The sequence below is a fragment of the Equus przewalskii genome, chromosome 18 (genome assembly GCF_037783145.1).
Source record: "Equus przewalskii isolate Varuska chromosome 18, EquPr2, whole genome shotgun sequence".
NCBI classification, from domain to species: domain Eukaryota; kingdom Metazoa; phylum Chordata; class Mammalia; order Perissodactyla; family Equidae; genus Equus; species Equus przewalskii.
This window is the reverse complement of record NC_091848.1, coordinates 46,129,970-46,148,048: the sequence shown is the minus strand read 5'-3', so window position 1 is coordinate 46,148,048 and position 18,079 is coordinate 46,129,970. Positions and strand designations below refer to the sequence as shown.

At 39.8% G+C, this 18,079-nt stretch overlaps 1 protein-coding gene across 6 annotated transcripts in view; it reads right to left on the bottom strand.

The window, feature by feature from the left end:
* The window catches only part of SPICE1 (spindle and centriole associated protein 1), a 50,657-nt gene extending 33,051 nt beyond the window's left edge, over positions 1-17,606 (bottom strand). For 2 of the 6 annotated variants that reach the window (XM_008523039.2, XM_070581936.1), the window contains exons 1-4: positions 17,478-17,583; positions 9,002-9,100; positions 5,803-5,850; positions 1,382-1,525 (exon numbers count right to left, since the gene is read on the bottom strand). In XM_008523039.2, the coding sequence (XP_008521261.2) occupies positions 1,382-1,525; positions 5,803-5,850; positions 9,002-9,100 (291 nt within the window). In that variant the 5' untranslated portion in view covers positions 17,478-17,583. Of the gene's footprint in view, positions 1-1,381; positions 1,526-5,802; positions 5,851-9,001; positions 9,101-17,278 lie in introns of all 6 variants that reach the window. The other 4 variants (XM_008523031.2, XM_008523058.2, XM_008523054.2 and 1 more) reach the window with 4 other exon arrangements.
* Between the last annotated feature and the right edge of the window lie 473 nt (positions 17,607-18,079).

Below are 18,079 nucleotides of genomic sequence, written 5' to 3'. Positions count from 1 at the left end.
CCCCAAAGCCCCAGTACAAGTTGTAAGTCCTTCTAGTTCCTCTATGTGGGATGCCACCACAGCACGGCTACTGACAGACAAGTGTGTGTAGGTCCGTGCCTAGGACTCAAACCAGTGAAACCTGGGCTGCCAGAGTGGAGTGGGAGAACTTAACTACTAGGCCACGGGGCCGGGCCCCAGACATCGTTATTTTTTTAATGGAAGTTCTCAACCCTGAATGATTCTAATGTGCAGTCAGGGTTGAGAAACACTACACTAGAGCCTGAGGAAGCAGCACCACAGAAAGAAGGCAGAGAAACTTCACGCATCCTCTCTCACCACTCTTCTGTCAACCCCGACTTCCACCACATCTGTTTCTTGTATAAGAAATTCAGGACATGAACAGAAGCTACTCAGGAGGGGAAACAGAAGCCCAGAGTCACCTCAAAGGGGCTGCCTTGGGCCAGATCTGAGTTCTTAGGCCCTTCACTGAGAATTGTCACATAACATTTAAACATACGTGACTTGGCCAAGATTACCAAAAGATACTTATCTGTAAAGGACCATTTTCTCTCCATCCACTGTTCTTCTCACAAGCTCATGTAAACATTTATTTGGGAGATATAATGCTCCCTGATGATATATAAGATCAAGACTTTGCATTTTGCTAAGAAGCCTAATGAATTCCTCAAAAGACAGAGTGTGATTGAAAGCTGCAGTGAAAGGTCACCCAGCCAGCCAAGGGCCACGAGCTTCAACACTGAACAGGAAGCAGCACTGCAGACAACACACATCTCTTCTACAATGATTTCAGCCCAAATAAAAGAAGGGTTTTTTGCTGCAGTTTCCTTTTATTTCCCATATTGTTTAATCCTACACACCTGATTACTTATCCAAACACCCTACATCTGGCAAAAGATTAAGCCAAAGACAAGCAGCTTACTAACTTACTTGTTGGACAAGTACACAACCTTTTTTTTTTCTGCAAAGTAATCTAACAGCACAGCTGTTGAACTGAGAAAAATAATTACAGCAGCTTATATATATATGGCACTAATTATGTGTCAAGGACTGTGCTAGTCAGTTTATTCTATCACTGAAATCTTGTAACAATACAATCAGACAAGGAGTGTCATTCTCATTTAAAAGATGAGAAAATTCAAGCTGAGAAGTTAATAATTAGTTTAAGGTCACACAGCTAGTAAGCTGTAGAGCAGAAATGCAAACACCAAAGCAGACTCTAGTCGTTACTCCACTGCTTTCTTCGAAGTCCACGTGTAGATCACTGTATAAGGACGCAGTAACCACCAGAGCCTCTCCAATGTGAATCAGATTTGGGGGAAAAGAAAGAAACTATGTCTCTCTTCTCTTTCTAATTTCAGATAACGCAGTGTAGCATTACCTCCTTCATGAGAGACAGTCTCCGTTTCTCAAGATTAGAAACTTCTGGCTTCTGCTTCTTCCATTTTCTCCTCAAAGCTTTCTCTTGGAGTTCCCAGTGTACTAATGCTCTATTCTTCGATTTGTGTATTTCATGACGACGTATCTAAACAGAAGAAAAATATAAGAGAATGTGTCAGGAATAAAGAACTTGCTTATTCCAATAGTGGGACCACCTAACAAAGTTCACCTTTTTTATATTTTCTGGTTGAACGTATGTATTTTTATATATATTCATGGCCAAAATTTTCAGTCTTCTAAATTTTCAGAAATGATTTTTAAAAAAAGAAGTATCTAAAACTAGTAAACCTAGATAAAAGATAAAATGAAAAGAATATTAATTTCTACTTCCTTCATATAAGACTATCCAATAAACTAGTGTTTTTAAACTGCAGTTTAGGACACATTTAATGTGTAGTAAAATAAATTAGTGGATCAAAACCAATGGGTTTTTTTGGCTTTTTCTTAAGGTATGCTTTTTGGTGAGGAAGATTGGCCCTGAGGTAACATCTGTTACCAATCTTCTTTTTTTTTCCCCCACCCCAAAGCCCCAGTACATAGTTGTATATCCTAGTTGTAAGTCCTTCTGATTCTTCTATGTGAGATGCTGCCTCAACGTGGCTTGATGAGCAGTGCGTAGGTCCGTGCCCAGGATCTGAACCGGTGGACCCCAGGCTGCCAAAGCGGAGCGTACGAACTTAACCACTACGCCACCAGGCCGGCCCCAAAACCAACGTTTTTTAAATAAATAGAACATAGAAGTGAAAATATTAAGAGTACATCGCACATAATAAAGTTAATAATTATTTTGTTAAACTTTTCAAGCACATATGTGTGTATACATGCAGTTATACACACACATACACACAGACGGATCACAATGTAAAAGGCACAAAACCCACTGTGTCACCTTTGGCAAGACACACTCACTTCATGATACTGACATCACTACCAAGAACTAAGCCCTGCAACAGCTGCATATGGAAGTGGGTCCCTGGAGATGCAGAACTCCAGGGAGGTGGACTTCCTGAAGCAGAAACAGAGACACAAGGCACAGCTTAAGAGTTAGAGGGGAGGAGTTCACTGAGTGACTGAAGAATAACAGCAGACGTTGGCTTCACACCAACTCCAGTACTCAGAACTAGGAAGATGAACAAAACCTGTAAGTCATCTGATGAAATGTACACTGAGTTTTTACCATGTAAGTAAAAAATCAGTCCATTAAGAGACTAAGAACCAAACAAGGATTCTGATTCACAAAAAATAAATGAAGATGACATTTTTGAGATGATTGGGGAAACGTGAATATGGATTGGGAATTAGGTAATACCAAAAAATTACTATTACTTTCGTTAGGGGTGAGAATGGCATTGTGGTTATATAAGAAAATGTCTACATTTTTTAAAATGCAAACTGAATATGTAGGCACAAAATGACATGCTCTCCGGGATTTGCTTTAAAATGCTTCAGCAAAGAAGAAAAGGGTATGATAAATGAAACAACTATGGCAAAACTTTCCTAACTATTATATCTGGGTGAACAGTGTATGGGAGTTCTTTATACTTTTGTCTCCACTCTCAAGCAAATTTGAAATTGTCAACCTACAAAAACAGAAATCAGCTTGAGAGGCAAAGCATTTATCTGGGATCAAAGAATTGCAATTCAGGGAGCAAAGATTCAGGTAGAAACCCAAATAGTGTCCCAATTACAGGAGAGGGGCTTAGGGTTTTTATGGGAAAAAGGGAGGATAAGGTGAGTTGTATTAGAGTTCACTGGCGCTAGATGAGGTTAGGCTAGGTTTGTACTTCACAGATTGGCCTGAGGTTGGATCATCAGGCAAAAGGCTAGCCCTGTACTTCATTGATTGGTTGGCAATCCAGTCATCAGCAAAGTCCAGTTCCATCCATTCTTACAGACAGGATATTCTCGTCCTTACTGACTTCTTGGAATGTCAGCGGTTTGGTCCAGTTTGGAAGATAAAGAAAACAAGACATGTAGGCAATTTCTCTGAAATGGCTGCTCTGGCTCTATTTTAATATGGCTCCACTTATGCCATCTTTCATAAAATTTTTCATAATAAAAAAAAATTTTAAGTCAGTTGGGCATTATTATCCTCAACAAACATTTAATGAGTACCTACTAGGATTAAGATTCCTAGGCCCACAAAGATGTATGAGATATGGTCTCTATCCTTCAAAAGCATTAATAATCTGCCCAGGGAGATTGGGCATATACATATAAAGATAAATGATATATATTAGATGGCATATGCTCAATGCCTTATGTAGGTAGTAAGTATAACAACAGTCCAGAAGAGATAGCAACTGTTGGGCAGCTTCAAAGAGTAGGACTTTACATTTACACAAAGTTATAATAATCAAGAGAGTATGGTACTGGCATAAGGTCAGACATATAGATCAATGGGATAGAATTGAGAGTCTAAACTAAGCTCTTATATTTATGGACAATCGATTTTCAACAAGGGTGCCAAGACAATTCAATAGGAAAAGAACAGTCTTTTTGGTGCTTGGACAACTGGATATCCATTTACAAAGAATTAAGTTGGACCCCTACCACACACCATATACAAAAAGTAACTTGAAAAGGATCAAAGACCTAAACATACGAGCTAAAACTATAAAAGTCTTAGAAGAAAACAGAGGAGTAAATCTTTGTGAACCTTGGGTTAGACAATGGTTTCTTAGATATGACACTAAAACCACAGGTAACAAAAGAAAAAATAGATAAATTGGACTTTATCAAAATTTAAAACTTTTGTGCTTCAAAGAATACCATCAAGAAAGTGAAAAGACAACCAACAGAATGGAAAAAGTTGTATGCAAATCATATATCTCATAAGGTACTTGTATCCAGAACATACAAAGAACTCTTACAACTCAACAACAAAAACACAAATAATCCAACTTTATTTTAATTTTATTTTTTTGCATCCCTCCTTTCATCAAGCCCAGTTCATGGTAGTCACATGTTTCCTCTGGCAATTTTAAAATGACTAAAGGATCTGAATAGACATTTCTCCAAAGAAGATACTACAAATGGCCAATAAGCATAGGAAAGGCTGCTCAACATCATTAGTCATTAGGGAAATGCAAATCAAAACCATAATGAGATTCCACTTTACACTGCCTAGGAGAACTAAAACCAAAAAGATGACAATAACAACTGTTGACAAGGGATGTGGAGAAATTTAAACCCTCATACACACTGGTGAGAATGCAAATGGTGCAGCCACTTTGGAAAATAGTTTGGCAGTTCCTCAGAAAGTGAAGCAAAGAGATAACATACAACTCAGCAATTATACTTCTAGGTATGTACTCAAAAGAACAAAGAACAAATGTTCGCACAAAAACTGGTACATGAACGTTCACAGCAGCATTATTCATAACAGGCAAAAAGCGAAAACAACCTAAATGTCCAACAACTGATGAATGGATAAATAAAATATGGTACATCCATACAATGGAATAGTGTTTGGCAATAACAAGGAATGAAGTACCAATACATGCTACAACATAGGCGAAACTTGAAAACATTATGCTAAGATAAGAAGCTAGATACAGAAGGACACATACTGTATTCCATTTATACGAAATGTCCACAATAGGGAAATCCACAGAGACATAAAGTAGATTAGTTGTTACCAGGGATTGGGAGGAGGGAGAGCACAGGGAGTGACTGTTAATGGGTATAAGGTTTCCTTTTGGAGGAGATGAAAGTATTCTAAAATTAGAAAGTGATGATGGTTGCATAACTCTGTGAATATACCAAAAACCAATGAATTATACACTTTAAAAGGGTGGATTTCATGGTATGTGAATTATATCTCAACAAAACTTCTGTATAAAGAAAAACCTATAGTAGAAATTTTCTTTAAAAGTAAGACTTGAACTAGGATAAAGAAGCAAAGTAAGATTTGAACAGGTGGGGAAGAAGGTAGGGAAACTGTTCCAAGTAAGGACAAGAGCATGATTTGGGGCGCAAACGTGAAACTATATATGGCATGTTCAAGGAATAAACTACTACATCGACTAGACCAGTATGTTTGTATACAGAAGTAATAGTAAATAATGCTGGAGATATTGATAGCAAGAAAAAGACAATAGATGTGTACAGGACCACACTGGACCAGGGCGATTTGAACTGTAAACCAGACCCATCTAATGAAATTCTGATACACACTAATTGATATTCCTGGGTAAGACTAGGAAGTCTAGAAGATATGCTTTTTGACTTTATATAGACATAAGCAAGATTAAATATAACTGAACAACTCCAGGAAGGGCCTCTGGTTTCTATTTGGAAGGTTAGAAACCAGATATCAAATAAACATTAACGAATCTTAACTTCTGATATTAAACTTACCAGATCTTCAGGAGTTGCCCGATGAGCTGTTAGGTCATTCACAGTATTCTGCAAAAAGAGGAACTTTCTTTAAAAGAAAAAAAGCTTTCTTAGAAAACATTAGTACGTACTGGATTTTTTTAATAGGATTTCAATGTTTATTTTCTCTCTTTGGGTAATTTTCTTATGGGAAAAATTCTCTTTAGGTTAAAAAAACTACTTGAAATCAGTTTTAGTTTATTTATGATGAACTGACTTTCCTTTTTTTCAAAAGGCTTCTTTCATTATCTTAAGCCTTCTGTACATTTTTCTCCTACATGTCAGATGGGTCTCAGTTAAAAGACTGTGTATTTAACTAAGCATGCTACCCTCCAAGAAACCTTTCTTTGAAGAGTTAAGGGGTTTTATCATCACATTTTAGCAAGATAAAACTGCTATCTTAAATTGAAATAAAATTATTTATTTTATATCTTTACATAATATACATGTATTTATTTAAATTAAAATGTTAGTTTTATTATTGAAACTTCTTACCATACTTTTTTCACATTGTTCAGAAAGTTATGTCATACCTATGAGCAGATATTGTTGGTTTGTGTGTATTTAGGCATGAGTATGTACTGGATTTTCATGGCTGAAAATGGATTCAAAATCCTGGGACCAAGACTTTCTTACTAGGAACCAGTATTCTCAATTTAAATATTAATATGGATTACTTTTAGATGTCTTACAGAAAATAAGCACTAAATTCACCAAGCAGGAATACATTATATTAAAACCATGAATAAAACAGGGTAGGATACAATTCAAAATGAGTAAGTTTAACTAAAGTTCAAACTATATTCCATGGAATGAGGCACCTCTAAAGATTCCTAAAAGACAGACTGTGACCACTCTGGAGAGGTTCAATTTGTGTCCATGCAAACATCTTAAGCATAGAACCTTCCAAAAGGAGAGATGAAGTTTGAGGGCACCGGACAACTTCGTAAAATGTGAAAACAGTCACTTAAATAAAAAGGCACCAAACCCAGATGGCAGAACTACCACATTACACAACTCCAAGAAGAACCATTAACATCCTAGTCCATGTAAATAGTATCCCTTGAAATTGTGCAGTGCACAGCCTGCACAGCTCAAAGCAGCAGCCTTGCTTTTTGGCCCTTTCCAAAATGACCTCAGCCATTTTGTTACACAGATTTCCTAAGGCAAATCTGGGAAAGAAACAAGTTAGAATTTTACTTCTAAGAGAAATACACAATTGAGCCTGGTGAAATAGCTTCTGATGTATTTAAAGACTTAACTTTTTGCCCATAGTTTATATTTAGCTCAAGCCTTTTCTAACTAAAACTGTTATTCCTTTCATACTGATTTAGAAAAGTACAAGATACAACTGTAAGAGCATGAGAATTGGTTTTAATAATCATAATAAAATTGAGGCATATAAATAAGTGATATGCTTAGAATTAGTTCTCATGGGAGAAGATATAATTTCATCGATACTGCTATTGCTTAAATCTGTTTTTTTTGAAATTGCCTTTAAGTCTAATTTACAAGCCATTTCAGAAAACATCTCACTATTTTTATCAAACAGTATTATTCAGTTTGATTTTTCTCCCTCATTTACCATTCATTCCAAATGACTTATAACTACTTTCATGCTCAGTCCACCTTCAAAAACCAAAGATTTTTCCAGCACTGAAGATAATAAAAAGTAAATGAGGAAGGTTCTACATGCAATTCCAAACGGTGAGTTTCAATTATGTTTTCAGCAATAACAGCATAACAGAATAAATACTGAACTACCCAAAGTAACCCCTCTAAAAGGAACAATACTGGGACTGGCCCTGTGGCCGAGTGGTTGGGTTCACGTGCTCCACTTCAGCAGCCCTGGGTTTCACAGGTTCCTATCCTGGGTGCGGACATGGCACCACTCGTCAGGCCATGCTGAAGCAGCATCCCACATAGCAGAGCCAGAAGGACCCACAACTACAATATACAACTATGTACTGGGGGTCTTTGGGGAGAAGAAGAAGAAGAAGGAAAAATAAAGATTTGCAACAGATGTTAGCTCAGGTGCCAATCTTTAAAAAAAAATGAAAAATGAAGGGGACAATACCTAGGTTATCATGTGCTTTTTTTTCCTTTTACTCAGTTTCATTAACTTAGAATCACACCCTTATAATATTTTATAGCCAGTCAGATGGCAACAGAGCAATCTAAACATAGAGAAATTCCCCTGTCCCGCTTCGAAGGGGATCAGTTTGTCCAGGATATCTGGCTAATGTGGTTGGCCACAATCGAGAAGGTTCCAAGTCCAAACTAGTCCCTGACTAGTTACTCTCCACAACAGAAAGTAAAGGCCCCTAAGGTCTCATGGAGCAAACCAAGGTACCAGGCTGCAAAAGATCAAAATCCCCTTAGTAATAACAAGCAGAATCCAGGGTGGGAGCCAGGGCTCATGGTCCCAGGTATTTGAGACTTGTCTTATATCTAAGGGAACCTTTGTGGTGAGAGTGACTGGCCTCTGGAGGTGAGCAACAAACAATAAGAGAACAAGGATCACCCGCTTATTTAGCCAACACTGCAACTCACATAATTATGGTATCACTGGTTGCTCTAGGCAAATCTAAAAAAAGTACCAAAAAATTCAGACTTCAGCGACATAGACTAACTAGAGTTCCCTTTAACCAGTGAGTTCTCAATGTAGAAGTGGGGACACTTTTTTAAAAACACACTCCCCCTCCCTTAGATTCCAATTCTTTTTTTTTTTTTAAGATTTTATTTTTCCTTTTTCTCCCCAAAACCCCTGGTACATAGTTGTGTATTTTTGATTGTGGGTCCTTCCAGTTGTGGCATGTGGGATGCCGCCTCAGCATGGCTTGATTAGCGGTGCCATGTCCGTGCCCAGGACCCGAACTGGCGAAACCCTGGGCTGCCGAAGCGGAGCACACGAACTTCACCACTCGGCCACAGGGCCAGCCCCAGATTCCAATTCTTTAAAGGAGGTAGAGCTTACAGCCTTGATATGTGATACTCAAAAACCCCCCAAAGGATTCTGCTCTTCTTTCCAAGACCTAGCATATCACATGCCCAGAAAGCCATTCCACTCTATACATGCCAAGCCCTACTCAGAGCACCGTCCTGAGTGACCAGGGCCACGTCACCACATCTGTCCCTCCAGAGTAATGTTACATTGTGTTATTCTCCCACCGAGACTTACATCCCATTCCTGCTTCACTGGTGTTTTCTTCTTCTTCACTTTCAGGGTTTTCCTTCCTCCTCCCCGGGGACCATAACGGTTCACTCTGACAAATGACATCTAGGAATAAGAATCACATCAAATTTTAAAAATAAAAGAAAAAGTTATAATTAACCATTATCAGAGGGGGACAAAGAAATCGAGAAAAATACATTTTAAAAAGTCAAAAGAAAAATGTAAGCATAATGAAAGGAACAGGCTACCAAAATACTCGGTTCCTTCACTACAGTTAATAGAAAGTTGATATCGATAACTATGATAAAAGAGGTTTCAAGTCAACAACTTATGTAATTTGCTTAATAAAGAACTGTAGGAATGCAGAAATTATGACCTAAAGCAGAGTGCTAGGACAGTAGTCATAAGTTCTGTCATCAGTTACACAAATTCACAATTAATAGAGAAAATATCAGTCACATGCTTAGCAATATGAATGCAAGAAGAGAACGGCAAAGAGAGTTCTTTTTGAAGCACTCTAACACTCAAAATCACTATCAGACACATATGTGCTTATCTTAAAATAAAGGCAGCTAAATTTTAGAGAATGAGTTATGATGCTATTTCTAGTATACTTTTCACATAGTACTAAATAGGAGTGATTATTGATACTAAAATAGAATTTGGAAATTATCAACATTTACTTGGCACTCTTAAAACAATAACGTGAAGGACGCTGGACTAGACATTACACAAAATTAGAAAAAGACTCATTGTCCGTGCACACTAGGACTTTATAATACGTATACATGACTTTTCAAAAGCAACATATACACGACTCCTATTCCAGAACTTCTTTACACACCTAAACAATTATGGAACTTTCCAGCTGACCCCCTTACTCCAAATTATCCTAAAACAAAGACTCTAGTATCATTCTTAAGTACATTTAGAAAAAGTCATTTAGTCTACTGTAATAAAAACGCCTAAATGCAAGTATTTTCAAGAGTTTGCCCTCAATCCTCTTTGCCCTCTGTCCAATCTCACTCTTATCAATCACATTCACTCTTTAAACATGGTATCTACTTTCAGGATTTGCAATCAAGCAAAGGAGATAATCACATACAAGTTAGAGAATAACATTTGTGTTTCATTATGGTGATGGTGATGATGGTGACAGGGGTGGCAGTGGTAGTTAACATGCATTGAATGCTTTCTACAAGCCACATACTGTTCTAAGCTCTTCCCGTATATTATCTTCTTGAATCCTCACAATAATCCCATGAAGTATTTACTATTTATTACCATTTTAAAGATAAGAAAACTAAGGGACAAAGAGTTAACCTCCTGTGAAGTTTATACAGCAAGTGCCAGAACCATAAATATCATTTAAGAAGATATGGAATGGAATAGAACTCAGAATCCAAAACAAACTCTTACATTTATGGTAGTTTGTATATTCAACAACAGTGCCAAGAAATAATTCATGGGGAAAAAACAGTCTTTTTAATAAATAGTGTTGGGACAAGTGGATATCAATATGAAAAAGAATGAAGTAGGACTCATACCTCACACATATATAAAAATTAACTTAAAATGAATCATAGAGCCAGCCCGGTGGTGTAGCAGTAAAGTTCACGTACTCTGCTTTGGCGGCCCAGGGTTCACAGGTTTGGATCCCAGGCGTGGACCTAGCACCACTTGTCAAGCCACATTGTGGGAGCATTCCACATAAAATAGAGGAAGATTGGCACAGGTGTTAGCTCAGAGCCAATCTTCCTCACCAAAAAAAAGAATCACAGACTCAAATGTTAACAGGCAAAAGTATAAAACTCCTAGAAGGGTAAATCTTCATGAACCTTGGGTTAAGCAATGGTTTCTTAGATATGACATTAAAAGCAGAAGCAATCAAAGAAAAAATAAGCTGGACTCCATCAAAATTAAAAATGTTTACGCTTCAAAGGATAGCATCAAGAAAATGAAAAGACAGGGGCTGGCCCCGTGGCCGAGCGGTTAAGTTCGCGCGCTCCGCTGCAGGCGGCCCAGTGTTTCGTTGGTTCGAATCCTGGGCGCGGACATGACACTGCTCATCAAACCACGCTGAGGCAAGGAATATCCCACATGCCACAACTAGATGGACACACAACGAAGAATATACAACTGTGTACTGGGGGCTTTGGGGAGAAAAAGGAAAAAATAAAATCTTTAAAAAAAAAAAAAGAAAATGAAAAGACAACCAAAAGAATGAGAGAAAATATTTGTAGATAATGTATCTGATAAGGAATTTATGTCCAGAATATATAAAGAACTCTTACAACTCAACAGTAAAAACACAAATAATCCAATTTTAAAATGGCTAAGGGATTTGAATAGACATTTCTCCAAAGAAGATACTACAAATGGCCAATAAGTTTGGGAAAGCTGTTCAACACCATTAGTCATTAGGGCAATGCAAATCAAAACCACAGGAGATATCACCTCACACTCCTAGGATGGTTATAATCCAAAAGAAGGAAATAACAGACGGGGCAAGAACATGGAGAAACTGGAATCCTCATATATTGCTATGAAAATGTAAAATAGAGTCGCCACCTTGCAAAACAATTTGGCAGTTCCTGAAAAAGTTAAACATACTTACCATATGACCTAGCAATTCTAGTCTTAGGTATATACCCAAAAGAATCGAAAGCATAGAATTGAAAAACTTGTACATGAATGTTCATAGCAGGATTATCCTTAATAGACAAGATGTGGAAACACCCAAAATGTCCACCAATTGACGAAGGGATAAATAAAATATGGTGTATCCATACATTGTACTATTAGTTGTCAATAACAAGGAATGAAGTATTGATAGATGCTACAACATGGACGAAACTTGAAAATATTATGCTAAGAGAAAGAAGCCAGACACCAAAGGCCATACATTATGATTTCATTTACATGAAATGTCCAGAATAGGCAAATCCATAGAGACATAAAGTAAATCAGTGGTTGGCAGGGTCTGGAGAAAGGAAGGAATAGAGAGGGACTGCTAATGGGCACAGCATTTCTTTCTGGAGTGATGAAGATGTTCTGGAATCAGATAGTGGTGATGGCTGCAAACTCTGAAAAACCTCTGAACAGTGCACTTTCAAAGGGATAAGTTTTGGGGGCCAGCCCAGTGGCGCAGCGGTTAAGTGCACATGTTTCACTTCAGTGGCCCAGGGTTCGCCGGTTCAAATCCCAGCTGCAGACATGGCACTGCTTGGCACACCATGCTGTGGTAGGCATCCCACGTATAAAGTAGAGGAAGATGGGCATGGATGTTAGCTCAGGACCAGTCTTCCTCAGCAAAAAGAGGAGGATTGACATTAGTTAGCTCAGGGCTAATCTTCCTCAAAAAAAAATAAATAAATAAAATAAAGGGATAAGTTTTATGGTATGTAAGTCATATCTCCATAAAACTTATTTAAAAAGATATGGAAAAATATAATAGTTGTTCAAAAAAGGTTTCTAATGTATTTACTCTTTAACCACTTAGATCTTCAATTTACTCTGCAGAAACAAAGGGGAACCCTAAAATGTCACTAAATCTATATGATGAATAATGCATCCATTAAAATTATATTACGAAGAATGTTTGTGGGCTGGCCACGTGGCCGAGTGGTTAAGTTCGCGCACTCTGCTTTGGCAGCCCAGGGTTTCGCCAGTTCAGATCCTGGGCGCAGACATGGCACCACTCATCAGGCCATGCTGAGGCAGCATCCCACATGACACAACTAAAAGGACCCACAACTAAAAATACACAACTATGTACTGGGGGGCTTTGGGAAGAAAAAAGAAAAATAAAATCTTTTAAAAAAAAAAAGAAAGTTTAAAGACAAAGGGAAATACATAAAAAGTTAAGGGTAAAATGTAGAATACAGAACTGCATATATAGCATATTCTCAATGATGTTAATATACATACATTATTAATAAGGCACTTATCTGTGCTAAGCACTTCACACTTAATCTCACAGCCCTATGAGGCACATACTGTCGTGAGAGACAATATACAACAGTGATTAAAAGTACAGTCGGAAACCAGACTGCCTGGGTTCACATGCCAGCTTTGCCACTAACTGTGAAATGGAACTAATTAAATAAATACAGTGCTTAGAACCCCTGCCTAGCACATTCTGAGTTCTATTTAAGAGTTAAGGATGCTGATGTTAGCGACGACAACTAACCTTCTTTCCCAACTGAGAAAAATGGGGCTAAGAGAGATTAAGTATATTGCTCCAAGTCATACCAATAATAATGGACAGAGCTGGGAGCTGACACTCAAAACCAGGTCGGACTGACTAATTGTAATGCACCTTCTAGAAAACATTGATAGAATTGACTTATCTGTGGTTGATTCTATATTTTCCCAAATTTTCTACAATAAACCTATGTTACTCTTAAAATAATTTATTTCCAGTTATATTCTTCAAAATACACTTATTCAGAGGCTGAAATTCCACCAGCCTCAATTCTGAAGAACCAAACATGAATCTAAAGTATGCAAAGGCTTATGAGCAGTCAAAAGGCCCATATACTTGTTTCTTTCCTTAGCAAGGCCCCCAATATAACTATATCAAAAATTTAGGAAAAGCAGTACTTTTTTATCATAGCTATTTATACACTAATGGTGACTTCTAATGGTAAATACAACATATCCAAACAGACGAGACTTCTTAAGCAAAGAGGTATAGATACTAATTTAAACAACTGATCAAATGCCTGAGTATTATTTGTGTGGATGTGAAGTTATCAATTTTAGCATAAGAAAGTGTAACATCCAAAGAAACCATATTCACCTAACAAACAAAAACAGTGATGAAACGAAGGTATATGCTATGGTCTGAATGTGTTCAACCGAAATTCCTCTGTTGAATCCTAACCCCCAAAGGTAATGGTAAGAGGAGGTGGGGCCTTTGAGAGGCAAGCCCTCATGGATGGGATTAGTGCTCTTATAAAGCAGGCTCCAGAGAGATCCGTAGCCGGTTCCACCATGTGAGGACAGGAAGAACCAAGAACCGGACCCTCACCAGAACATGACCATACTGGAGCCTTGATCTCATACTTCCCAGCTTCCAGAACTGGGAGAAGTAGATTTCTGTTGTTTATAAGCTACCTAGTCTCTGGTATTCTGTTATAGTAGCCCAAATGGACTAAGATAGTATACAACAGTTGCCTTTTTATTTTTCACTTCAATTTAGCCCAGCAAAGCTGGCTGCAGTTACTCTAAGATGGCCCCAACGAGTGGTGCCCTTGTACAATTCCTCCCCCTTGAGTTTGGGCAGGCCTGGTGACTTGGCTTTGGGATTTTTTTCTTTTTGCTTCCTGTGACTTGTTTTATGCAATAAATAAAACAATTGGGAGATGGCATTCCTGTGATTACGTTAGATTATACAAGTCTGTGTCTTAGGAGAGGGAGCAAGAGATTCTCTCCTGCCGGCCCTGAAGAAGCAAACTGCTATGTGTGACTGCCTATGGAAAGGGCCATGTGGCGGGGAAGTCAGAGAACTGTGGGCAGCCTCCAGGAGAAAGCCAGTGAGAAGCTGAGACCCCTCAGTCTTCCAGGCACAGGGAAAGGAATTCTGCCAACAACCTGAGTGAGGTGAGCCTGGAAGCGGATCCTTCCCCAGCTGAGGCTCCTGATGAGAATGCAGACCACTAACAACTTAATCACAACTTCGTGAGACCCTAAGCACGGTACCCAGCTAAACCATGTCCAAACTCCTGACTCACGGAAATTGTGAGATGATAAATAAGTATTGTTTTAAGCCACTAAGTTTGTGGTAATGTGTTGTACAGCACAGGAAACTAATATACTGGCCAAGTCTAAGTTCCAGCCTGTGTATGTAAGATCACAAAGGTGTCACTAAGCTACTGTCCCATCTCTGGGCTTCCGTTTACCAACAAACTTCATGAAGGAGAGGCACAGCTAAATATACAAAATAAAAAATAAAAGGCACAGCACTTTTATTTACGAAGCCCCAGTTACACTTCAAACCTTTGTAACACGAGGACGACCTTTGCACTAAAAAGTGTCCTCCTGACATCACCAACGATGGTGACCACATTTTTCTTAATCAAGGATCAGACTCTCTGGTCTAACAAAGGGATTTTGTGCCACTTAAAGAAACTGGATATCGTAAGTGAGCTATAGTTTACATGCTGACTTGTGAAACTGTAGAGAGATTCTGATGTTTTATAATGTTGAGTCAAATAAAATTAGCACGGCCGAGAAAATCTAATCCTGTCTGGAGAAAATCTAACATACTAATAGCTTCCTAATTGCTAAAAATCGTTGGTCCCTTCTTATTTCTCAGGTCCTTTCCAGCTCTAAAGACTCCCACTCCGGGAAGCCCTCCCCTCCCTGTGCTTCCATGACACTCTTTCTCCTGCTTTTTCTCCTCTTCTTTTGTCCTCTTCCTTGCAGGCTCTGTTGGCCCCTCCTCACAAACCACATAATCACGGATCTTCACCCAGTTCTATCCCAGTCCTCCTGTCCTTCCATTGGACACCCTCTCTCTTCATCCAATAACTGTTTTTGAGAGTCTGCCACATGCCAGGTGCTGACCAACTTCTGGAAATACAATAGTCAACAAGTCTAATGTGGTGCCAGCTCTCCTGGAGCTTACTTTCCAGGTCACCAAGGGGGAGTTCACATCTTCCCTCAGTGATCTCACCCACTCCCTTGAGCAAAGTTATGAATGCACTGGGCACACAAACACACTGTGAAAATGAGTCCCAAATCAAGACTTCACACCTTTCCTCAAAACACTAAATGCTCATTTCCAACTGCCTTCTATGCACATCTCCCACGTATCTCAAATACAGTAGGGTCAAAATACAGCTTATCATCCACACCTCCTCTCCCTACCAACTTCTAGTTCTTGATATACAATTGGCTTGCTTGGTAAATGTCTTCTGAATTAAGCTAATTTTACAGAATTACCATCCTTCTAGTTGGTCCAGTTTAAAACTTGAGCATCGCTTTCTCTTCCTTCTTGTCTCATAGCCAATCAGATACCAGAATCTATTCATTCTTTCCCTGAAATATCTCTCTCATCTGTCCCCCCCTTCATCTCGACTACAAACATTTCTGTCCAGTCTCTGACTATTTCTCTTAATTGAACTTCCTTTCATTTATTCACTCACTCACTTCAGCATCCATCTATTACTTCAACAAATATTTTGAAAGCACCTGCCAAAAGCCAGGCACCAGAAACAGCAAGAAAATAGAATAGTCTGCACCCTCACAGAGCTTAGAGTTTATCAGAGGATCATGATTAAATGAATAATTGCAATAAAAGCGTAATGTAGGAAGTAAGTCCAGGGTCATGGAAATACCTAACCTACTCTACACAGTCAGAAAAGACTGCCTCCTTCCTCTAATTCCCCCAAAAATGTTGAAACTGAGAGCTAAAGCACGAATAAAAGTCAGAAGAGGAGGAAAGAATGTTCCAGGTAGGGGAAAAGGCATTTACAAAGGGTTTGAGAAGTTCAGGTTGATTAACAGATTTGACAGGGTGAGAGGCCAGAAAGGGGATAAAAAGAAAGGCAGAGGCCAAATCGTGGCCTCAGAGCCACAGCCACTTGAACGCTCTCCTCAAGACCTCCAGGGAGCCACTGAAGCAGACTTATGATGAGATTGAGCAAATCCACTCTGACTAGGGGACAACTGGCAAAGGGAAACAAGACCTCTTTCCAAACACTGTCCCTTCAATCAATCCCACCCAGATACAGGGACAGAGCAGGGCTCTCAGCATTTTCCTTCCTTCCTCACAAGATTTTAATGGCTCCTCCCTGCAGAGAGGAAGCCCACTCGTGTGGCACTCAGACCCTCTCCCTCCATGTGGCCCGCTGACCTTCCTTTCCAGTCTTTTCTCCTCTCACATCTCCCACACACCCAAAAACAAAGCTCTCGCCTTCACATACACTTCCAACCATTCTTCACGCTCTGCCTGGAGCACCCTTCAGACTTTCGCTTCCTTCTCCAAGGGGTTAACTCCCACTCACTCCCTAAAACTCATTCAAGCGGCCCCTTCGGATAAACCCTTTCCTGCCCATCCAACAGACTTAAGTGACTCTCCTGTCCCCAAGTACCCTGGGTAGTCTTGTCTCTCTCCTGCTACAGCGTAAACTCCTTGAAGGCCACAATAGGGTACCCCCAATTTCTAGCTCTGTGCTGAAGTGCCCGAATGCGGTGCGCACGCGCACACTCAGTATGCTCCTAGAGGGAGCGCGCTAGACACACAGACACCCAGACACGCATCCTGACACGCACATACACTCGTAAAACAGAGTCGCGGGGGCGCTGTCTGTATCAGGATCCTCTGGCCGGGCGCAGGGATCCCCAGGGAACAGAAGGGGAGCCGCGGCCACCACCGCTCTCCCCGCCCTGTAGCCCCGGTCCCTCAGCTCGGTGGGGCGGCGGGCCGCAGGCCTCCGCCCCGTCATCGCAACCTGCCTTGCCGTTTCCCGACCTCTGCCTCCACCACGGCTAAAGCTTCAGGCTCCAGAACCACCCGGCCCGCCACAGGTTGACGCAGCCCGCCGCTTCCGGGATGTTGCCTAGGTTACCGGAGCCCCGCCCCACTCCCTTGCGTATATCCGGCGAGGCCAGTGCGCAGGCGCCTCCCAAAGTCTCGCGCCAGCTGAGGGTTTAGAAGGTTGAAGCGAGCCCTGCCGTCGTCTCCTGTGTCCTGTGCAGGTTCCAGGCGAAGCTTTGAAGGGTAGGCGTGTAGCATTAGCCGGTTTCTCGTGAATTCTCCAAAAGAAAGGTGTTGCTCTCCACACCAGGCTTCACATTATCACACTTACTTGCTTTCACGTCTATTTATTTATTCAAAAATGTTTATTACCACCTACCAATGCGCCAGAGACTGTGCTAGGTTCCATGAGGACTAAAAACAGGCAAGGTTCCTGTCCTCAGGAAGCTTAGTAGCAGACAGCTATCAATGACACAAATGTAAAATTAAAACTGTCAAGTACTAAAAAGTAGTCATACTAACTAGATACTAAGCTTATAGAAATATCTGAAATAGAAAAGCTGGAAAGCCAGGATGAGCAAGCCACCAGTGACGGT